Raw genomic sequence first — 25,817 nt, forward strand, 5'->3', positions numbered from 1 at the left:
TTTTTTAAGAAAATATGCCGATGGGTGTATATTCCTTTTTTTAAATTCATGCTTAAGTTAATTCTATAGTTATGTAACTAAAATTATTAATCGTTGGCGATTGAACATTTTTAAACCGTATACGATAATTCAAGGCCAACTATTTGGCATCCCTGCATCACTTACTGTAACAGTATGTTGTGGGAGTTGGTGAGGTGATATTCGTACTTGGTTATATGAAGCTTTGTAAATTGTGTAAATGTATTAGATGTAATTTGTATAGATGTAATGTATTACTTCATTCTGTTCTGCGCATTGAATTTCCATCTTTGAGAGAAAATGCCAATAACAGAGTAAGTACCCGTATTTTTGTTACTCTGAGTAACCTAGGTTTTGTTCTACCTCAAGGTTTAATGCAGTGGGGTGAATTTGTTGAAAGACCGATTTCTAGTATGTTGTAAATATTAAAAATACATGTGTAAATTCTATTTATTTAGTAATTAACTCGTGGTTCATTTGCACTTGTCAGGTGAATTTTTTCCTTCAAAATAGTGAATTGAAGCCGTTCATAATGCCGGTGCAGTCATCTTCAATGGGTTTGTGTATGATATTAAAAACCTTATTAAAATACTTTTTGAGGATTAATGTTTCGGGTTTGTAGCTATAAGACTATAGTCATTTAATAAAAAGCAGATTTTTGTACTAAAACGTTAAAAATAACGTGGAGTATCTGTATATGCATAAATGTTTGTTTATCAGGAAAGAGTTGAATTCAAATTGATAGTCTTTATTAATTATGCATACATGTTATTCTACTGAATTATTTTATAATATACTATGTGTTACTACTTTTATTATATACGTTGTATAAAATTTGTTTCATCTACTGTATATTTTTATAATAGAATAGCCTAATTATATGTACAAGAATTGCCAAATATTTTATTAAATTTTTTGTAGTTCAGCTGGTGTAATACATAAGAGATTAAACTGTGAATGTTGAGGTACCACAATATCATATTTGTCAATAATTAAAGAAATGTTTTTTTTATGGTTCTTAACTTTTATTACTTTACTTTTTAAAAGTGTCTTATGATGTATAATGAAATTTAATGAGGCAGCACATGTATACTGTAGTACAAAATGAGGTATAATAAACGTTTCTTTTATTTGGATCTGAGCATGCAAATTCATGACTCAAAATGAAATAGTTTGTTATTGACATATTTGTTTTTATGTCCCATAACTAACCTTGATTTTAAATTTGAATTACATAGATTAGATCAACTGCAGCTGGCAGACTTAGAAATATAAAACCTCTGTGCTAGTGACTGAATGCTTTCAGTGGGTTTTTTATCATCTTAAATAATTGTGCATTAAAATTATACACAACAATTATTAGCAGCTATATAAAGCCTTGTTTATTCTAAAATTTCTTCCTGTTACAGTATGATTCTAGTAGCTTACCACTGCGAACCCTACCATGGTACAAGTGGTGCAACCAATCTTGATGTTTGGTGCGATGACAGTGACAGCCGCATTTTGATTAGCATAACATGTGCTAACTACAAATGTTACCTAACAGCAAATGGGCCTTCATAAAATGTTTTGTGGTGTTAGTATTGGATCACAGAACATAATTTTTTGAAAATTTTTTTTATAGCTAATATTTTTACATTTTTAAACTTAATTTGGTACTTACGTATTAATGCCACTGCAGCTACAGCTTTATTTAAAAACAAAGTAGTCAATCGGATTTCGGTGGAAAATGAACAGTCTCTTTATTAATTTTAATAAATGGTTATTTATTTATTTTATAAATATAATTTAACCAAACTTAACCTACGCTCGCTAAGCTTGACTAATTAACACTGTAATTTTTTGAGTATTTATTTAATAAATTCAGTAATTATTGCAATTATTTATTATTTAAATAATCAAAACACTCCTGTTAACTCTATATCGGCCCATTTTCCACCGAAATCCGATTGACTACTTTGTTTTTAAATAAAGCTGTAGCTGTGGTGGCGTTAATATGTAAGTACCCGTAATTTGATTTAATTATATATATGTGTAGGCCTACTACTGTTTAATTCCCAGCTTCACATAAGTGCTTCTGCAATTCTTCTCATGTTTACCATTTTTTTAAATGCATAATAACATATTTTTGTAGCAGAAAATGATTGGATATTAATTAAAAATTTTTCATTGAACCAATTAAATTTTATAGAACTGTAAGTTTTATATATATATATATATAAGTTCTGTCAAATTTAATAAGTTCTAATAATATGTACAAATAATCCCAAGAAAAAAATAAAAAATAAAATATGTTGTAAGCATATACATTTTATATATATATATATAAAAATGTAAATGTTCGTTTGTTCAAAATCTTAAATCCTGAAATTTCTTCACATACAATAATTTCATATTGCTTTGAAATTTTGACACAAAGTTGCATTCGAATACGTTTGTGTTTTTATGTATCTACTATTTATATACCTAAGATGTCACACCTGTGACAAGTGAAAACATAGTTTCTTTTTTAAAAAACAGCGCTTCCTGTTGGACGTAAAAGCAACACACGCTATACTAAATATTTTACGATTCCATTTCAGTGTTTCCGATGTGTGTTTCCGCTATAGACTACAAAACTACTGGACCGATTTACGCGCGGGGAGAAAGGGAAAATCGGATAAGGGAAAGAGGGAAGAATCTAAAAAGGTAAAAGGGGAAAAATGAAATTGAAGGAGAAAAAAGAAAGGGGGAAAGAGAAATAGGAGAAGGAAAGGGGAAAATTGGGAAAAGTAAATATGGTAAAATGAAAATGGGAATAAGGAGAAAGGGTAAAAGTGAAAGGTTAAATTTTGTGAAGTTCCTTAATGTTCATTTTATAATGTTTTTCAAAATTTCAATTGTGTCCCCATCACTTCTATCATCAATCCCAAGATTGCTTGGGATCTTGGCAACTTCTCCCAGAGAAGTTGCTCTTCTCTGGGAGGAAAGCTCGTTTATTATATTGCGAATCTCCTGGACATTCTGATTGACAGGGGCTCTGGGCTTTATGGCTCTGCTTACCAATATCTTGTAAGACCTGCCCCATGGATCTATTTCTACATCCGCAATTAGCTTCTTCCAGGATCTCTTTTTAGCATCGCGAATGCATCTAACAAGATCCTTCTTGCATTCGCGATATCTGTCCGCCAATTCTAAGGGCAGGGAGATACGCCCTTGTCATGCGTCTCCTTGTCCTGTGGCAAACCTATCTCTTTCCGCAATCTCAGGGGAAATTCACATGCTACATTGTTCACGGTTAGAAGGAATGGTGTTTTTAGCAGTTTTGATGGTTTCATTATTCGTCAACCCCTTTGAGTAACAAAATAAATTTTATATGGTTTTAAAGTACGTAAAAAGTACATACTGCTTCAAACATTTCAGATTTTTGCCACCTGTTTCACATGTTTTTGGGCCCCAAAATTGAGACGTTTCGTAATCTTACGATTTGGCGTCCATTTTTTTAATGAAGGACACTCGGTAACAGTCCAAGTTTATTTTTTATAAGTACTGCTAGTACCAATGAGTTAAAAGGTAAAAAACAGGCCTGTTACTCTAAGCGCTTCATTATTTATTTTGGACCCAAAATTTGAAAAAAAAACAACAGTCTGTAAACGTAACTTCAGTAAACATTACAAGATTTTCTTATGTAACAAAATGAATTTTGAGTAGACTAAGATGAAGTTCCATCTTTACTCTTTCCAAAAAGCCCTTTCTGACCTGTACGATGTAAAACAACAATGCTACAGCTCATGGAAAATTACTGTTTTTACCTGTTGGTGAGTTAGAAAATAGTCGATTACTCAAGAAAAAGATTTAAAAAAAATATAAAACATGTAAATATATATATACATGTATATTTTTTAAATATAAAAAAAGATTTTTTGGCCACTACAAGGCGGGTAGTTATCATAAACCAAATATCATCAAAATCAAAAATAGTGATTCACTGATCATTTGTTGAATTAAAATGAAGTACTCCATGAACATCCTGACCCCGAAGGGGAAGACACTCTCTGTTTGGCAGTTTCGGTTGCCTCGCCACCTCCTCCGTACTTAGCCCTTATGGGCTTTACCGGGAGGTATCTTCAGAACCTCGGCAAAAGGCATCTCAGTCAGGATGCCACCGACGCGAATACCACTTGTAATATTTCCGTCGGTGTACTACTAGGAAACGAACTCTTTTTAAAACAAAAAACATGTATATTTAATCTTTAAACAAGACTGAGTGACTGAAATTAAAAACTGAGTGACTGAAGGAACTGAAATTAAAACCGCAATTACCTACCCGATAGGTTAGAAGTTGATTTCAACACGTAACCATAACACAAAACAAGAAAAAAAACTTAACTAAAATAAAACTAAATAAACAAAACACCACAAAAACATCAAACCTTATAACACAATAACAACTAAACCAAAACACAGCAAAGACCAGGCGGAACCCTAAATTCCCTCGGCAATCCGTGCTCTTGCAAGATGCTCGATGAAATTTTCAACGATTACCCATTCGGCCCGGTTTTTTCAATTCTCACGGAAATCTAATGTTGAGCCGACAAATAGCCTCCGTGTGCATAAGTCCGTATTTTACGCATTCGTAAATTACATGTTATGCTTCATCTAGTTATCCACAACCTGGACACACATCTGAATCCACCAGGCCCCGTAAGCCCCGATGAGACACCTGCTGGGCAATCTTAGATGCAAAAGGGAATCAGACTCCACCACTAACAAGAATGGACCCAACACGCCCCCTGAGGACAACTCTTGGACAACGTCTTGCCTACCCTTGCGGAGCAGCACATCCTGATGCCCGAAGTAGCTTCGCATTGCTTGCGGTTCACTATCAGTGCATTGTCTCTTTTGTGACTGATAAATGACAAAAGGCCACACCACAGGTTATTAAATGCACTGGAGATTCCCAGGAAAACTCCCAGTACATTCCTCCTCATTAGCTTTTAGCACATCCCAACCCCTGTAGGAGAAGACACCCACCTTGTGATGATTCCGTTAGTCATAGCCTCCCCACCCCATTCATAGCCCTGATGGGCTTTAATCAAATAGCTCTTAGCACACTCATCATGTGGAGTATGGCATCCTCTGTTCCCTTTCCGAGACAAAACTAGTACTGATTTTCCATCATTAAGCTTTGTGAGACCAATAACCGGCAACAATGTCAAGCGCCAATATGATGAAAAATGGGTTCCTTTTTGCCTCCTTAAACAACAATTTAACAATACCCTTCCTCCAACTTACTGGGAAGTATCCTCCAAACAGTAATTTGTTAAACTTATGTGTGATTCTTTTCACACCAACCCCAATTGAGTGAACAAGAAGCTCCACCAACTCTTCCCTGTTTGCTTTTACCAGTTTGTAAACTGTGGTTTCCGCATAAAGGGAGAATGAGGAACGGAATGCTTCTGCAACCACTTTATTAAATCTTCTTTTCTTGAATTAGAAATTAATGATTTTTCTAAAATTGCATTGTAATAGGATGCATTATCAGAAATTACCAGAGAATTATTGTAAAGGTTTGGAATTAATATCTTGTATGTCCATTTTAAATAATTTTCTGCTTTCATTTGGCCTCTTTAATCTCCACTTTTTAAACGTTAGTAAGGTGTTTAGTACAAGACCTGTTTCTCCTCTAGCGTGTACTGTAAGTCTGCTGCCCTCTGAAATAGGAACTTTCAGCCTGTCACCTGAATCACTACACCGCAATTTATTTGTAATGTGAGAAGATAATATGACTTGTTGAGATACACTATCGGCCTATTTTCAGTTCTAAGTTTTTTTAAGGCAGTCAGATACAGAATACATTTTAACCATATGTAAGTCGCTCAGTGAGAACCTTCCTGTTATTTTCGGTCTTTCTACTCCGAAAGCCCAATCCTTTGATTATCTTTCTCAAGCTTGTCTCTTTACCTGAATTACCGTTGGTGTCTTTAAGTGCTTATATTGTCTTTATCACCATTGGCAGTTTATGAATTTCACGAAATTTGTTTATGGTCCGTATCACCACACATTTGTCAAAGTCATCTAGTTCCATTGCAGGGTTTTCATGGGGTTTTTTATTTTATTGGAGTAGAGAAGGAAGTCTTCGCTGAATTTTTGACTAATTTTTCTAGTAACTGCTTTTTCTCTTTTCTAAGTTGTCGGACTTTGGATCACGACCTCACCACACGCAGCTGCTGTTCTTTCTTTACATTTTTTAATGTTATTCAGGTGATTATCTTCCTTTTCTGACATGGGAAAAGGAACATTTACTGAATGTTTCCTGTTTGGATAAAAGGCACCATACTAACCATCGTAGTTCAGGCTTCAAGATTCAGTGTGGCACCTATGTGTATTGTTATGTGCTCTGTGATTGATAAGTGAACTTGCCTCATATTTCAATATTTGGTGTTTGCAGTTTCATGGCACTGTATACTTTAATTACATGTAATATTTTATGAAAAAAAATGAATTTGGCCAAAAAACAATGGTTTATTATCATTACAATGTTCTTGAAGATTAAAAAAAAAATCAATTTTTCTATCAAACCATACAAAATTAAAAAAATTGTTTTATTTAAATTTTAGAAGTAGTAAGAAGCTGGGTTTTACATGATGGGCACCTCAGCCAATAGTTTGGTTTCTTGTGCTGTCCCTGGACAGTTTTATGGACAGAGTTGGGAACTTCAGTGTAGTGTGCCTGGAGTATACAGACTGTGGGACCTTGATCCCCAGTAAAAGAAACAGCTGCTCTGCCTGCTTGATGGATAAAATAATTTTTATCATACCTATCCAAGGAAGAAGGGTTAAAGGAAAGAAAAGGAGAAGAGTAAAGTAAGGATGCAATCAACCTCCGGGGTAGCGACTATTCAGGGTGGTTTATCATCATGCTTAATACCAGTTACTGTGGCTGTTCTGTTGAGTTTTTGTTTGTGTCTGTAGTTATCATTCTGATATTAGTGTTGATATTGCTCTGCAGTTTCAGATGAAGTTTTTATATTTCAGTCAGGAAGACATGTATTTTGATATCAAGAAATATTCTTCTTGGCTTAAAAATAATTACCAATAATTGCTGGTAAATCAGCTAGAACTATTTGCGGTGTAATAACTACAGTGATGTAACTGTTGGTATGATTGAAACATTATTAAGTAAAACACTTTAATAAGTTTAAATTTAATTTAGTATGTCATTTAAATGACCACTTTGTACAATTTTTCACAATATTATACTTTAAACATTTCTTATTACAGCTGGGAATTTATTTTACTGGTAGTTTGGTAATATTCTTTCGCTTTTTAGAATTAATTATATATATAAACTGCCATTTTAAAAATTCAGTCATAAAAATTATTTAGTATTCCTTGTGTAGGTTGGTAATTTCCTTTATGGGCTTTGATATTTCAGGGAGTACTTTTTGAATTGTAAAAGCATGAAAGAAGAATCAAGATTTACTTAAACCTTAGAGTTTGGTTAAAAATATAGAAAAAACAGATTAATAAAAACAAATTGTTCCATTATCATAATTTTATGGTTGTAACTGTAAAATGATTGAAATAAAATAATTTTTTGTAATCTTAAGAATTTCTTCACATTCCAAGTCACTTGCAAGCTATAAAGCAAAACTATTGGAAAGAATATTGTGCAGTTTTCACATTTTCTGGGAATTTTAGATGTATTGGAAAAGTTTATTAAAGTTATTAACAACCTAAGTTAAGTTCTGCTGAAGGTAAGTTCAAATATGCCTATCCTCATAGGGCATTTACATTAGCCGCATTTAGAACAAAGTTTAATTTGCTTGGTCAGTATAATAGTTGACTTCAGTGCTGTTGTGTCCTGGGGAAGATTGTAAAGATGAACTACCTTAATGTAAATTGTCATAAAACCATCTTTGAGTTTATGATCCTGTCACCTTTCTTTTATCTCCCATTTTCTAATCTTATTTCTTCTTCATTGAACAAGTGTCATGGAAATTGAATTGGCAGCTACCATGTTTCTGTTGGCCATCATTAGTGACATTAGATTTTACAAAGCATAGGAGACCTAACTCTGGTAGGCGCTTCACCTGCTAGTTTGGTTTTTTGCAGTAACTAAGTAGAATTGCTGTTACACTAACCCCATTTATAGAAGCAGCTACCTTGTGTACTAGAAAGTGCCAGCATGATACTATCGATGGATTCAGTACAGCCGAACCGTGGAACTCATCAAAGGAAGGAAAAAGTAAGGGGACAATCTACTCTGACAAGGACTGCCTCTGATGAATCTTTAACAAAAACAGAAAATTTTTTTTTCCAAATGGAGTGTGAAGTTTTCAGTCCTTATCGCTAGAATAGTGGATAATAAGCTTCCACCACAAATATAGTTTCATATATTTCAATAAATTATTCTGCTAGTCAGGATTCTGAATAAAAATTAATTTATTGTTCTAAAAACTAAATAAAAAACACGTTTGCTGTAACAATATATTAATCTAAATTGCTTAAGTAGATGCTTTGACATCATTGTCTGTACATAGGCAATAATAATTTGTAATACTCTTTTGACCAAACTCTTACACTTAAGTGACTAACATTTGGCTTATGAAAGATGACACGAGCTGGAACTATTGTAATTTTGTAGCTAAGATTATTAAAAGAAAAAACCATCATGAAAAATATTCTAGAATCTGGTTTAAACAGCGAGAAACGTGTTACTGAATTTTAATAAATGTAGATATATATGGTTTTCTTGATCTCTTATCTGTAATTTTTGAGTTCATTAATTTTGACATAACTCTGTAAAATATGTGGTTAGTGTTTAAAATAGTTAAATAAGTTAATAGTTAAAATAGTTATGTTAGTGTTAAAATAGACTTTTTTTACCTCCATCAAATTAAACAACTCATTTTATTTTTTCTGCAACAATGGACTTTTGTGAAAAATTTTATCTCCACTTTTATAAAAATGATTTTTTAATTATATGTGAAATTAAAAAATGTGGTTGTCAGTAAAATTAGACAATATTATTTTTTATAAAAAAAAAATATCAGAAATGTATCAAACTACTAAAAATAATGACAGTAATAAATTATCATTTGGAATAATAGATATTTCTTAGTAAAGTTTTTCAAATGTTATTGAAATTTCAAAAAATTTGTTTTCTAAAAAACAGTTTCCAAACATAGTATAGCAACATTCTGTAAAACAATATTGGTACCTGTCAACTACACATTGTATAATATTCTTACTTAAATACACTAGATTAGATAAGATTGTATGAGGATTGTTTTACCCATTAGGCACCTCAGCCACTATCTTTGTTTTTTATGAAATTTCTAGTTGAAAGGTTCTTGGATAGCTGTGGGGGAGAAAATAATTTTTGCAACCCCAGAAAGCCAAAAAAAGTGAACCAACATACATGGAACTCTTCAAAGGAAGGAAAAAATAAGAGGACGGTCTACTCTCAGGACTGCCTCTGATAGATCTTTAAGAAAAACGGAAAAAAATCCTTGGGAATACTACCAGGTATTTGTGTTGGATTCAGAGTTAAAAAAGCGATAGCTGCCCTGTCAGCTCAGCTTCTAAAATGACGTCACAGTTTGAGCTAAGGAGGCAGCCGACCCAATTTTCACGATGAGCATTGAAGAAAGAAGGAATAAATGATAAGAAAAGAAAGGGGTGCTCAATTTACAGAGGAATTGCCTCCGATCAGGGTTTCTGTTGTATCCAGAGCTACTGATTAAGGAATACACTGAGAGTGTTTTTGTTTATTTATTTTAATATCTATTCTGGTGTTTTAATTTTAGAATATTTCTAATGTTATAAATTTATGTCATATAATTGATATTTCTTAAAATTGAGTTACTTTTTAACTTTCATAAAAAACTTGATTTATGTCCGTTATTATTTTTTGTGGAGCTGGATTAGGACAGTGTCAAAGTGCCTGTTGTGGGCTTTACTTGATAGAAACTTGCAGCTATTAGGCTTATTGTACAACCATAGGAAACGGAGTCTGACTGTCCACAGGTAGCATCCAATACTTAGTACCAAGTATCTGCTGGTTCTTTGGGTCCAGTATCCTTAACGTGGTAAACCTAGTACAGGTCAGACCAGGATCCATGGAAATAATAATGGGAAAGCAGGGATGAAGAATGGAGAAAGCTAGTGAGAATGGAAGATCTTCTTGTAGATTGGAGTGGTTTACTGACTTAGTCAGAACCCGTATGTTTATATTGTATTGGAAATGAAACCGAGGTAGATTATCATCTCTTATTATAATCTGTTATCTATCTGACTATCATCTACCAAATGATAGTGGGTTTTTAAATTGTCATTCGTTCATAATGATTGTAACTGTTGTATCACAGCATTATTGTATTGAAAATTGTGTTTCTTATGCCTAATAACAGAATTAAGCTGCTATCAAGTTATTTATATAGAAAAAGATGTATCTTTACTTTCTGTAGTTGTGATTTTTAGGACAAATTTAACGGTTTAATTTTAATTAAGACATTTTTTTGAAAACTAATTACACTATTGTACATCCTTATCAAAGGCCTTTTTTATGTTCCTTTTTATAGCCTAAAGGCTGCTTATGTGTTTTTTTACTATTTTCTTCTCATGGTTTTTATCTGTAATAACTTTGAATAGGTAAAAGAAGTTTGTCTTACCTTATGTAAATACGATCAGCAAAAATGGAACTTCATTGAAAACAGAACACGCACTAGATAGTGTATATGTGTGAGTGTATGTTTCAGTTCTTTTGCATTAAATTTGGTAATTTTTATCATAGTAGAAACTTGATTTCGTCTCTGTAGTAAATCATGACTAATGTATTTAAACAGCAGCCGAAGTAGTTGGACTAAAGAATTGTTACTTTTTATAGAAGTGTATGCTTTCTTTAAAAAATTAATTTTTAAATTTAGCATTTTTATGAAATAGTTGCCTTTCATAATTATATAAAAATTGCTTTCATGCGTTAAAAATACTTGCTGAAATATAATATTATGCTTAAAAATAACCTACAAATTTTTTCAATTGGTTTTTAAGAAATTCATCTTGAAAGTTTTACATAATAGTGCTTCTGGCTATCTTGCAAAAGTATTAGGAGCTTTTCATTCGGCTGATAGCAGGATCTTACATTTATGTTTTATGAAGTGATTTCAAAACCGTAAAAATTGCTTATATTGTATTTTGTTTACTTTACTGTTTCGTTTTATTCGCTTACTATTCAGTAATTATTTTTTCACTTTACATTTACAAATGTACATTACGTTTACGTTTTATTTTATCAAAATACTGACAGGTTTCTTTCTTTTGAGGGAGGTAGTACCGTGCTTAAATCTCATGAAATAATTAATAGAATATGCTTCGACTACCAGTTATTTGTGTTGGATTCCTAGTTAAACAATTTTGTTAAGATAAATTAAAGAGTCGAGGGACCGGTTCGGAAATAAAGTACATAAGAAGGGACAGTTTGCAAAGAGTATTCTTGCTAGAGTAGCCGAATAAGGAACCAGTAGTCAATATTTTCGGAAGGAGATAGCCAAGACGGTACGGACACCTGGTCAAGAAGAGTGACTCGTGGAAACCGCATCAGGGAGTATAGAGGGAAGAAGAAAAAAAGAAGACATCCGTTAAGATTGTGGCAGGATTTCCTGGTAGAACTAACGAGGCAGAGAGGCAAGGGAGAGCTGAGAATAGAAATATAGAAAAGTGCAGGAAATGGCCGGATGGTTTGATACCACAGGTAGAAAGGATAAACGAAGAAGAAATTTTGTTCCGCTGTTCTTTAATCATTATACCCATTACATATTCTATTTGTATGTCTAGCGATTAACAAGTTATACCTATGGATAAACCCGTTGGGATTTGGTTCTCGGGTGTTGTACCGTCGCTAATCGTGGAGATAGTATACTCATTAATGTCGTTCGCAGTGTAAACATTTTGATTGTATTAGGTAAATTTTCATGAGATGACCGAATCGATTTCGTTTGTATCAAGATCAAACCGTATATTACTATATATACCCCTTAAAATAAAATTTTACATTATGGGGCTGTTTGAAAAAGCCAAAATGGATTTTTCAGGACACAAAAGTAGGCTAACTTCTTTATTTGAAAAATATCTATCGTTCGTGTCGACTTGCTTTTAGTAAATCAAAAATTCTCATATTTCCTTATTTCTTTATATTTCTTCTACTTTCAAGATGCAACTAGCCGACTATCTACGGGTATTCGCATCACTGTTTTAAAAAAAAAAAATTTATTCGCACTAAGCACGTCTATTTTTTATTTTATGATTTTGCTCTGATCAAGTCTTTCTTTGATTCTTTCGTGCAAACGCTTGAGCTCTTCCGTTTTGTTATCTGTGAAATAAATCGTTTACTATTTCTGACTCGAATTATGTAATATGTATTTTGATCCGAAAGATAATTTACATCGGTCCCAAAACGGTATCGTCTTTAATGTTTTTAAAATTAAAAAATTTACCATTTTTGCTTTGAAACTCGATTTTAGAATAGTTTAACGCTATAAGGAATTGTAATCGTATCGTTCGGGGTCAGCTATAATAATGTTAAAGGGTTTTGTTAGAAGAATTTAATGTAAAAACTTAGTCGATAATACTATGAGACGGGTGAATAAATATCGAACAGAGATACGATTGAGTAGAGTTGTGTGCTTGATTATTACGTACGGATCGAATTCCTAGTACAATTTTTTCTTCGGTTACATAATTTTCTAAATTTCATTAAACTTGCATGCATCGCCTGCGCCGTTGCAAATTAATCGGTGATCTAGTCGGGTCAATGTGGAGTTTATTAAAATAAATATGAGGAAACCGTCAGCATTATATAAAGGGTGTCTGTACAGAGAATTAAAAAGAAATGAAACTTACGTTTTACGCGTTAAAAACGTCTGAATAATAAAAGGATGTAGTATAATAATAGCCACTTATTCTTTAAAAAAAAATAACAATCTACCTCTATAAAACTGGACAAAAGAGCTGTATTCATGCGACTCGACACACAATACTTTGACTTATGAGAAAGGGCCTTATTATCCTTATATTGCCGTTTTTAATAAATTGCCGACTCGTATAAAAGATCTTCTCACTGATTTATTTAAAATAAAATTAAAAGATTTTCTTTTACGGCAACAATAAATAATACCGATTAAAAAAAGCCTAAATTTTCTACATCTGTATTTGTAAGTATATGCCATATCATTTCTTTGATGTTATTTATTATTTAAATTATTAATATGAACAGCAAGTACTCTTTTTTTTTTAACTATTTGTCGATCGGATATGTATTTTTTTTATGAAGTTTTTACTGCGCTTTCCCTTGAGCCATCCAGAAATGCCGGGGCCTTTTCTTATCCTTGGGGTAGTGTACCTATCCGTTCCCGACACGATCTGTATAATGTATTATTGCGTATCGATCAGAATAAAATATTTATTTATAAGACTAAAATTGTGATGTAAAATTGCCAGAAATGCGCTGAATTTATTATACTAAATCCTATGTATTTAGTATAATAAAAAATAACTCGCGACCATGTACAGATTGGCAGGTTTTTTACGTCGTTGGAAGTGTTCATCAGCCCATTCTGTCACTATCCTCTCTTACTTAACATTGTCTCTCTGCTATATCCTCTTCTCTCTTTCTTTTTTGTTGCTGTTATTATTATCCTTTTATGTTCGATTAATGTCCGATGAACTTTTTCCTCTTCCGGATCGTTTGTTGAAGTATTCTATACTTCAACAACTGCATTATCTTCCATAATCCGTAAATGCAGTATCTTCCATAACTGCATTTAGTATATCCTTATTACTCACTCAGCCCCTCGTTTTATTCTCTTCTTTTTCCATGTCGATTGAGGTTTTTTTATCTTTTCCTTTTATATTTTAACTAAGGCCCACGTTTCATATTTTTACAGCAGACTGTTTCAAAGTTAACATTCTTTCACAAACCGCAAAAACTGAGTACCATTTTGTATGGAGTTTTTATTATGTTAAAAACTTCTGTCGTCTTATTTTTATTTTTGCAACTCTTCCGATTTTTTTCTTTTTAGTGTTCCGAATGTTTGCACTTTTCGACCTGCTCTGTTCCCCTTTTAGAAACCACGAGAGAGAAAGAGTAATGTGGTCCATTAGTAAACATTATTCAATACTTACAGCAATATTTCAAATATTGAGCCGGCATTTTTATTACTGTCTCGATAAAAACCCAACTACTTTCTAGATAATCCGGTACCAAAACTGCGGTTTTAATACTACCATTAGTTTTTAAAGTGCGTTTTATTGGTTTATTTTGGTTAAAGTATAGCGAAACACTGTTCAATACTTTCTCCTACTGATTTTTTGTAATTTTTTAGTAAATTTATGATGTAATGATCTTTTTTTTTGAATTCTGATTAAAATAGTTAATAAGTAAAGGCGCCCTTATCGATTTGGTAATCTTGATCGTTATTTGGTTTCTGCCAGTATACGTGTTTAGTCAAACGATAACGTATAACAGCAAAACGTGTCCTGTCGAAACTATTGACGGTCGATTGGTGAACCTGAAAACGATTTAGTTCTGGTGGATAGGAAGTAATTCAAGAGAACGGACTAAAGATAAATGTAAAACGTGACCCAAATCTTCAACATTTCAGTTTATCCAATATTTTTTCGTATTCGTCTTTCTTCAAGTATTTCGTTTAAAACACTATAATTTGACGGTATTTAGTGTGGCATGACTATATTAATTGTTCCTTTTGTGTGTGTATGTGTAAAATTGTTCAGAATTCCGGCCATCATTTGTAATCATGTCATACTCTTGCCTGGCGAACCCGGAATGCATAAAGTTACACGGAAGGTACGTTATCTATTAACGAAATTTGAACACGATTACGGGTGGGTTTTGGCTAAATAAAAACTGCAACAGCAGTCCTGGAAACTTCAGGGTCGTTTACTTGCTCGTAAAGCGATCGTCGTGTATCGTATTTATGCGTCGTACTGTCTTCATGCATTTTAAGACGAACACTTATTTCCGTGTAAAAAGATTGTAACGAACTTCTCAAATTTCCGAGAAGTTATAGGCGTAAAAAGATTGCAGTTAGTACTTTGCAATCTGTTGTCGATGTCTTCTCAGACAGGTAGTTAATTAGATTCCGTCTCTGTTTTTCCTTGACCGGATACCCTAGCGAAAATAATGTTTTTGGTCGCTAATAAACCGGAACCGGTCGAGAACAAACGATCAGAGTAACGTTGTTTAAGTATAACGTGGAATGTATTGAATCCCAAAACTAGACTTTGTGACGATTCTTTACGAAAATGAAACATCTTTTTTATTTTTAAAAACGACTTTTTGGTACTTTCTCTGCCGCTATCGGATATACTTTTAAACGCATCAGGTAATATTATATACGATGTCGACATCGAGCCGATCGCACATCTTATTTCCATCGTAAACCCCGACCGTGAAGTTATTGTTTTATTATTACGCTAGATGCACGCAGTGCGACGGGAGTTGGGCAGACGGTTTAGCGCTTGCGTTCCGGATAGTTCGAAGTTCGATCGGACCGGTTTTATTTTAAGGCAAACCGTTCCCGATTACGATGTTGCGATCACCGTTCTGTTGTCGTTTTGATATAACAACGTATATCGGCTAAGCTGACCGGTGATGTTAACAAGTTACAGATGTAGATGAACTAGGATTGCAACTACTTACGGGGCCCAGGTCGATGAAGCCGGAACGGATCTCCAACGAGTTCCAGCATATCTTGGGAATTTCTTTCTTTAATAGGTAGAAAAACATAACATTTCCGTATAGAACGGCATAATTACGCTATAGTTAGGTAATAAAAATAAAAAAACCTTTCGTGTCGGTCGGCCTAGAGGTAGTCTTTCTCGGTGTACAGCGGAGTCATATGATATGAGATCGTCACTTTTATTTACAATTTCGCTTTATGTTCGATTTTGTGGACGCTGCTAGTATAAAATAAATTATTTTTTTCGGTTAATAGCTGTTTCATTACAAGATTAGTATTATATTAAGAGTAATACGGTGTCTACAGAATCACAAGAATCGATGTGGACAAACAATTATCGTAAAATAAAAATAATTTTCCAAAAAATTTGATAACAGTAGTATTTTTTTATCTTCTTACGTAAACCGTTGGGGATTGTATTGGTATTGCCGAAGAAAATAACTGCGTGTTTATCTATGAATCGCACAATTCATCAAGGTTTTATCATTGTGTGTATTTATCATTTTTAATCGGTTATAAATGGCAAATATTATAATCGATAAATGAAAACCAACAATTATACGATACAGTTTGAACATTTATAAAATTTTAAATTAAACTGTAAGCGTTTATATTTATTCGAGCATAAACAGTTATATAAAGAGAGCGTAAAATCCCTTGAGTTGCTGTCATCGAACGATATGAAATGATATGATATAGATTCAAGTACTCGTTGAAAATTCATATATTTATTGTTATAAGTTATTTTATAAAACTTCTCGCTGTTTAGAGGCGTTATAATAAATTAAAAATGATTTTTTCGTGAAACGTCATAAATGTGACTGTTAAAAATCTGTCGAACCTGCTATACACCGCACCGGTACAGGCGAGACGCGACAGATCATACTCATCTCCAGCTTTGACAATTTTTAATATTAAATTTTAATTATAATGTACATCCCAACCCCGTAGAGGGAAGACGCACCTTGTGACGTTACCGGTCGCCACACCACCCTTTCCGCTCCGCGCCCTGAGGGGCTTTACCGGAGGTTGTCTTTAGACCCTCTAACTGATTACATCTCTCAGTCATCAGCCAGGCCTCGGTCGGATGGAAATGCCTCGACAGATATTTGCATCGGTAAAATACAAATCAAATTTTGCCTTCACGTAGGCCTCAAACGGACATCTTCACATCCAACCAAACATGATTCCCTCAAACTAACTGGCCAAAACCGCGGAGGCGCGAACCCCGCGCCTAGTCCAGATTTGACAGCACCGTTCGTGACTGTGAATGCCTCAGAAAACGAACGAGTTGGAAGGTAAATCAGTGTTACACTCATACCGATCAAAATTATGTCTTACGCAACAGAAATTCAGACCTACACCCAAATAAGTCGACCAGTTTAGATCCACCTAACAAGGGGAACGTAACCTCATTCCGGTCCGCGTAGGAGCCGGGGACAAACCCCACACTCCTACCCGGTCCCATCATGGAGTCTCGCGTGGCATTACCAGGTCACGATCAGGACCGCCACTGGCGGAACGAAATAACGCCCCCGGTTTTACGGGCTACCATACCCTGGCGGTGCGGCTACCCCTACCAGCGGGAGCCTCAAATCGAATCGCAAACACCAATATAACCGTGGCATAATGCCAATGCGCCTACTTCCAACCAATCCAATGTCTAGGCCGGAACCCTAGCCGCCCGGGATCCTACCACGATCTAGTATCTTGATTAAACTCCCTCTGCAGACCTACACACCGCAAGGACGCGAAGAAAACTAGCCACTATAGACCACTCCTCGCGGATTTTCTAGTTAATAAGAAGATCCAGAAAGGAATGCATTCTCTTAATTTCCCTAACAGCTCGTGAACGTTCGACCTTGTATCGGGGACAGACAGAGGCCGTGGTCCACTGTATCATCAGTCCCACAATCCGGGCATTGACTCGAATCCACCAAACGAAACCTCGCCGGAAAGGCACCATGCCTGGAGAGAAACTGTGTGATATACTGACGGGGGGAAACCCGTCTAATCGCACCTAAACCAGATACTACAGGAAATATACCATGCGTGTAGCGACCTGTGGGGGATTCGTCCCACCTGACCTTCATGAAAAACCTGTTAAAAGCGATACCATTTTGACTCGCTAAATAAGTTATTTTCTTCACACTTTAATATTTTTATACTTATTACTATAGTTGAAATAGACTTGTTTGAACAATTCAACTGCAGTGTTCATGTTATAACAGGCGTTTGAAGTCATTTCCAGTCGTCAGGAAAATTCATGTTGCAACATGTTCATTTATGCTAGTTGGGTCATTTAGATTTCCAGTTACAGACTGGTCAGTCTGACTTCAATTAGTGACCTGTTCACATCTTTACCGAGTGTCTCAAATTTCATCCTGTGTTTGGAACTGTTTAAATAAATAAGGTTTACTTAATAATATTATATTTGCAAATTTTAAAATCAGTTAAATTTTTACATTATTTTCAAGTAATTTCATATAAAACAATGGAAGAACAATCAATATTCCATAGGAATTTATGTGAATTAAGAGTGTCATAAAACAGTTTATGGTACAGTGCCAAAAGAACTCATTAAAATTTATGACTTTAGTGATGAAAACAAACAACTTATTTTTTTTTTTAATGTTAATTCAGATGTCACTAGTGTTTGTAAACATCATGAAAAACTATTTTTGTCAAAATTCAGTCACCTGTATGGACAGTTCTGTTGTGACCGTTTGAGAACTCATCAAAATATATTTAAGAAATACTTAAAACAAATAACATTAGAGCAAGCTCTTAAAGAACACATTTTTCCAAATTTAAATTTAGTTCCTGAAAGTCTCTTTGTGTTAGCCGTTTCAAAAGTATTTTTTCTCAGCAGAAAAAAGAACTATATGAATGCGAAGACCAAGAGCAATACATTGTCCTACATCACAATATTGAACAACGACGTGTGACGGGTCGTTCTCATACAATTTCAAGAAAATTATCAGAAGAGATATCACAGCTGTTTGTTAACTACACTAAATAATAAACTTTCATTGCTACAAAAATGGGCTATTTCATTGAAGAATAATTAAAATTTTGCTACAATTTATCTTTTCTTCGATAGTGTTTACAAAAATAAACCGGTATAAAAATAAAAATGAATTCTTGAAAAAATATGTAGGCTACTCATTGATATCTCAGTTTGGGTAAGTTTTTGAATCAAAATTGTATTAGGTTACTGGTATTGGTTAAGTTATCGTTAAATTACGACCTATCATTAATAATTTTAAAAAAAGTTATTTTAAAAATATTGTAAACGTCAGCTTCAATAAAATAGGGGGTAAATATAAAAAATGAGAAGTGCAAAGAAGACAAGAAACCCCCTTGGAGTACTTATTTAGTGAATGAAAACGGTATCACTTTTAACAGTTTTTTCATGATTTTTGAGAGGTTGTAACTTTTTTATTATTACAATACACAAGAAACGTTTTTATTTGCCATAAACATATTCAAAAACACTGCAAGTTGTGCAAATTTGAGATTTTTAACACCAGCCCTATCAGAGTTATTTGATGCCAAAACTTTAATTTAAAAAAAAAATTAGTTTTCAAAAATTCATAAAACTTTAGGGCTAAGTATATCACCGATAATATTATTTATGGTAAAACTACTAACATACGCCTACATTAAAAAAAATAATTCAAATTGTTTATGCCATCCCTGCCTCTTGAAACAAAGTGAAATTTCACCATTTTTCATGTACAACTTTATCGGTAATTTTCTCACAGAAAGAAGAGAGATAGGTAAATAAACCACTGGACCAATCTTTTGAGAGAATATGATGAAATTGTTTTTTGTTTCATCCTTCCAGGACCGATAGTTTTTTAGTTATGATTTTTTCCGTAAACCCTTACAACCACAAAATTAGGTGTGCACACCATAACAAAAATGGCCGCCAAAGGTAAACTGCTTTAAAAAAATAATAATTTTAAGGTTTTGAAAAATGTAGGAAGCAAGCGGGTAAGTTTCAGTTTTTTTGAATTGGTCAAGAGCTATGTTTTTTGGGACACTTCAAATGGATTGACCGTTTAAATATTATTCATTTATTTAATTTCTACCGCTCACCTCTGACGTCGCAAGTACCAAACGACTACAACAGCATTTTTTTTTTTGGGGTGGGAGTTCAATTTTGCAAAAGCTTTTTTGCAAATATTGTTATTTATAATTGTTAACAATTTAGAAAATATGATGTTAATTAGGCGAAATCTCGAGATACTGAGGGTGACCTTACTCTACAGACTCGCCCCTTTGACCTTTTGAGTTGAAAATTTAATGTCATCACTGCCTCATGTATAGAAGTAATCAAATCGAGTTTGGTCAAAAAAGGTCTTATAGTTGTGGAGATATAAGGTGATTTAGAGACCAACACCGAACACACACACACACACGAACATTAACATCCAAAAAATTTCCATCTATTTTTTTTATCTTCTTGGGTTCCTTATGTTTAGGTTCCAAAACGTCAAGATCTAGTGAAAACCGCATACGTCCAAATCGGACCGATTACAATATTTTCCCTTCTAGAGCTATAGCGCTATCTGACGGGAAAGTAATAGGGATGTGTTATCGTTATGCTTTTACTAAAATACGGGTTACCGTTTTGGTAATTTTTACCGGTCGATTCCATAATCTGATGGTTTTTAACATTTTTGTTTTAACTATTAAAAAATGATAAATTAAAACCTTTAGAACATACCGTAAAACTGTTTTTGTACTTACTAGTAATTCATATACATGGTTTTGCGTTAAAATTTTTTAATTTTTCTCATATTGTGTAGCGTGTACCGTTCTCTTTCTTATAAATTATATTTTACCGACGATGTATTAATCGAATGGAAAGCTCGAAATAAAAGTGACCTGATTATTGGCTGAAAAAGAGACGGCGGAGAAAAAGAGTTCGAGAACCACTGCTGACAGTTTTTTTTTTAAGCCACATGATAATATTTTTATCAGTATGTTAATATTAAAAAATATTTCCTCTCTTATTCCAACAACAGGATGTACAGTTTAATATTTTATTAAATAAATCAATTTAGTAGAAAATTTATACAGGATATATCGCTCGGTACAGAATACAGATTCCCTGCTTATATAAACCTACACGTTTCCTACTCGTCTGAAACCTATAGAGTAACCGTTGATATCATAATATATACTTTAATTTGTGTGTTCGTCGTGTAACATCTATTAAAAAGTTATTTTAACATTTTCTTCATATAATTTGTATTTTACAAACTATTCGAGTAATCTGGCCGTTCCCCGTATACGAAGTAATAAAAAAATAATATTGTTGTAATCGTAGCGATTTATGGAAAAAATAACATGTAGTCCATCCCGAGATTAATATTCGAATACCTTCTATTTTCAGGGAGTTGTTTTCCACAACATAAATTTCTGTTCGATTTTACCCGTTGATTAATCAACGACATTTCTAACTTTCTATTGAATTTACAGATTTAAAAGAATTTTAAGAAAACGCCGCCTTCATTTTCTTCTAGTGCATTAATTCTTTTGATTAGTATTTTTAATTTGCATCGATCGGTATCATAACCGGGAACGATAGAATGTTTTTTTTTTTTCTCGCTAATACTTATAAAATCGTAAAAATAAAAAAATTTAAAAAAACTTCTAAATTACAAAACTGTAAAAATCTACATATTTTTAATTATAAATTTTTCTGTTCTTTAAACGGTTTCGGAGAATTTTCTCGTTGCGTTTTTATTTCGATAACTGTTTAGTGTAACTCTTTCTTTATACAGGTGTTCCGTAAGTTTCCATACATAGAGAAATAGACATTTTTTTATGAAAACCATTTCTATTTATATAATATGCTCTACATAAATACCATTGTTTTCAAAATACATTTCGATGGGTGTCCTCCACTGCTGAAGAACACGTAACCCAAAATAAACTTTTTTTTTTAAGGCCACTAGCTGTGCTGGAGTTATGCTTGTAATGGTGTTTGTGATACGTTCTTTGAGATGATTTATGTTTTGTATCTTTACCTGATATAACATAAAAAATATTTATTTTTCCTATGTAAGGCCTCAGATTAATAGTAGAAGGAAGATTAAAGAAAAACAAACCAACATACTTGGCGTTTATAGACCTAGAAAAGGCTTTTGATAACGTAGACTGGAATAAAATGTTCAGCATTTTAAAAAATTAGGGTTCAAATACAGAGATAGAAGAACAATTGCTAACATGTACAGGAACCAAACAGCAACAATAACAATTGAAGAACATAAGAAAGAAGCCCTAATAAGGAAGGGAGTCCGACAAGGATGTTCCCTATCTCCGTTACTTTTTAATCTTTACATGGATCTAGCAGTTAATGATGTTAAAGAACAATTTAGATTCGGAGTAACAGTACAAGGTGAAAAGATAAAGATACTACGATTTGCTGATGATATAGTAATTCTAGCCGAGAGTAAAAAGGATTTAGAAGAAACAATGAACGGCATAGATGAAGTCCTACGCAAGAACTATCGCATGAAAATAAACAAGAACAAAACAAAAGTAATGAAATGTAGTAGAAATAACAAAGATGGACCGCTGAATGTGAAAATAGGAGGAAAAAAGATTATGGAGGTAGAAGAATTTTGTTATTTGGGAAGTAGAATTACTAAAGATGGACGAAGCAGGAGCGATATGAAATGCCGAATAGCACAAGCGAAACGAGCCTTCAGTAAGAAATATAATTTGTTTACATCAAAAATTAATTTAAATGTCGGGAAAAGATTTTTGAAAGTGTATGTTTGGAGTGTCGCTTTATATGGAAGTGAAACTTGGACGATCGGAGTATCTGAGAAGAAAAGATTAGAAGCTTTTGAAATGCGGTGCTATAGGAGAATGTTAAAAATCAGATGGGTGGATAAAGTGACAAATGAAGAGGTATTGCGGCAAATAGATGAAGAAAGTAGCATTTGGAAAAATATAGTTAAAAGAAGAGACAGACTTATAGGCCACATACTAAGGCATCCTGGAATAGTCACTTTAATATTGGAAGGACAGGTAGAAGGAAAAAATTGTGTAGGCAGGCCACATTTGGAGTATGTAAAACAAATTGTTGGGGATGTAGGATGTAGAGGGTATACTGAAATGAAACGACTAGCACTAGATAGGGAATCTTGGAGAGCTGCATCAAACCAGTCAAATGACTGAAGACAAAAAAAAAAAAAAAAAAAAATAATGTAAGGAAACTTATGGGACAGTCTGTATTTATTATTTCATATTTTATATCGATTAATTTATGTACTTCAAAACGGTGATGTGTTTCAATCGGTTCGTAAAGTAATTTTTTCCATCCGTTATGTTGTTCTATTCATCGTTTAAATACTTTATCCTATGAGATAACTTTAAATTTTCCATAATTTATTTACACCCGGTTTTTATAAAAAAAATTCGTAACGAACCCGAACGAATTGTTTTTAGAATCTGTTTCCCAATTTTTCTTCCGGGTAAAAGGATTATAAAAAACTCAAGGCTTAAATTAAATTTACTTTCTGTAAGAGTAATTGTTTACTGTAAAAATCACCCGGTCCCGGCGGTGAACAGAGTGAAGGTAGGCTAAACGATGCTGTGTTTTTAGCCCCTCGGCTATACACAATCATTAAACGATTGGAAATCAGAATTATTGGACATCGTTAACTATCAAATAGTATCTCGTTATCATATTACAATCTGACGATTGTAATAAAGTTAACGTAAGTCTGACGATTGATAAAGTTAACACTTTATCTAGGCAACGCGCGTAATAGACCGAAATAAACTGAAAACTGACTTGTAAATTGAAAAAATGAAGGGAATCGGTTGAACGACTACCGTTTAATAATAATTAGCAAACATAGATCGTTTTCGTTTGTAATATAATACAGCTAACTGTTTAATATTAAAACCTGTAATCGCAAAATTAAAAGGATTGAAAAAATGTATTAAAAAATTATATAAATTATGTATCGTTAATTATTATTATTGCTGCGGTGGAGGAATTAAAACAAGGTCACTATGATTTTCGATGATGATCGTTATTCTCCCTTTCCTTAAAAAAGGGAGCATAACGAGCGAGACCGGTGAAGACTACTAGATACTGGTTCACTTCCTATTCTCCTCGGTAAATCTGTTGCAGAATGTTTGTTAATCCGTAGAATGATTAACCCGTTTTCAGAAGTTATTTGTGTCTTGTGTCAGGTTTCCTTCAACCGTTACGGTTTTCCTGAAACGATTAAACGGAATGATATTTTATACCGCTGTAATATTTCATTTTAGTTTTGTCGGCCACAACGCTTGAAGTAGTCGGTAACTCGAGTCGAGCTCATTACAAACGATTTCAGCTGATTATTTTTCATTTCATAATTTTAGTTCCGATTATTAATTATGCTACAGATTTAGAAAATTGGACTGTAAGTAACTGATTTTTGAGAGTCAAAATACAATCGAACGATCTCTTAAGAAGTTACGATCGGGGGTCAGTCGTCCGCGAGGGGGATCTGCTGTTTCTCTGATGTATGTTCTACCTTTTTGGTAAAGTCAGAGAAACAGAATTTTAATCCGAAACGATTTAATGTAAAATTATCATTTATTTAAACAAAACATTTTATATTTGCATGTACACATGACGTGCGTGTTGTAAGTAATGTATCGCACATTTATACAGGCGTTAATGAATTTATGAACGTAAAGAAAATAATAATGGGAAAAAATATAAATAAAATTACTATAAACTAATTACCCTAAACTGAATATTCCCAGATTAATTTAGCAGACCTGTTAGTATTTTATAAAAAGCAACTCTTTTTCAGAAATTAGAAAATTGCGGCTTTATTTTAACTATTTTTTATTGTAATCTACAGCTTTTGAAAGTTGTTGGTAGTACCATTATAAAAATAATTAATTTATGTTTACACAACGCTTGAAATCGCTTGAGGTAGCCGGTACCTCGAGTCGAGCTCATTATAAACAATTTCAGCCTTTATATTTCTCATTTCATTTTTTTAGAAAGTTTTATTTTAGATCCGATTATTAATTACGCCTTAGATTTATGTTTGTCGTAAAGTATTCTACTTACCGATTTATGTCGACTTTATTAAAGATAATATACATCGAGTAAAACATTTATCCGTTAATATTTTCGAGTATGTAGATCTAGTTAAGTGTTACTCGAATTCATATTTCGAATTGTTTAAGTAAAACGTCGCTAAATAGTTAATTTTTCAGTAACTCATTTCAAGTTTTAACTACGCATCATGAAATGAATCCTGTAATAGCACTCGCGAACGTACTTGCAGTCGCTTCGTTTTCAGTCTACTAACGTAATTCGTGGATTACACGATCGGTGTTCATAATTTTTTATTTCCGATAACAGGTATTTTATGGTACTCGACAGCCGATAAGTTAGATGATATGAGAATCGTTAAAAAGGAATAGTTACATTTAAAAATACTGAAAATTTAAACGTATATTAACGAGACTATTAGCAGACGTAGAAAAAAATCTAACGCAATTTTTGAAACGAAGCTAAATTACCCGGGGTTTCTTCGGGCATCAGTTATTTTTTACGCGAACGGGGAACCCTCGGTCAAAATTCTAAATATGTTTCCTACTGCAACAGTCGCGTTTTATCTTTGTCGATTAGGTTAAAACTTAATAACGTTCTTCATAATAACAGAAAAAAATCGAAATCGGTCGTAATTTATACTTCCTTATTTCTATTAGGGTACACATTTTTTTCGATTTTTGCTTGCTTTAATTGATCTCTCTCTGAAATATTATTTTGCTAAAGCGCCTCCCCAGCGTGTAAACTGGGCGGGGGGAGACGGTTACCGCCAAAGGAGAGCTGAGACTTCGTTTAAAAAGTTGATTTTTTAAAAGTCGTTTTAATGTTTTTCCCCGTTAAAATATGTTTTGCTTATGTATTTCAAAGTTTACGAACTAAACGATAATTTAACCGACTTGGACCTAAGACCCTGATGGAGATGCTTTTTTTATAGTGAATGAAAAAAAACTTTTCGTCAATAGA

At 33.3% G+C, this 25,817-nt stretch overlaps 1 protein-coding gene across 1 annotated transcript in view; it reads left to right on the plus strand.

Moving 5' to 3' along the window:
• Window positions 1-125: 125 nt before the first annotated feature.
• Window positions 126-25,817, plus strand: part of LOC142323548 (beta-1,3-galactosyltransferase 1-like) — a 66,094-nt gene continuing 40,402 nt past the window's right edge. Inside the window, exon 1 of the mRNA XM_075363324.1 lies at window positions 126-332. Within this exon, the coding sequence (XP_075219439.1) occupies window positions 216-332 (117 nt within the window). The 5' untranslated portion in view covers window positions 126-215. The remainder of the gene's footprint in view (window positions 333-25,817) is intronic.

This window comes from Lycorma delicatula, chromosome 4 (genome assembly GCF_047948215.1).
Source record: "Lycorma delicatula isolate Av1 chromosome 4, ASM4794821v1, whole genome shotgun sequence".
Lineage (NCBI taxonomy): Eukaryota > Metazoa > Arthropoda > Insecta > Hemiptera > Fulgoridae > Lycorma > Lycorma delicatula.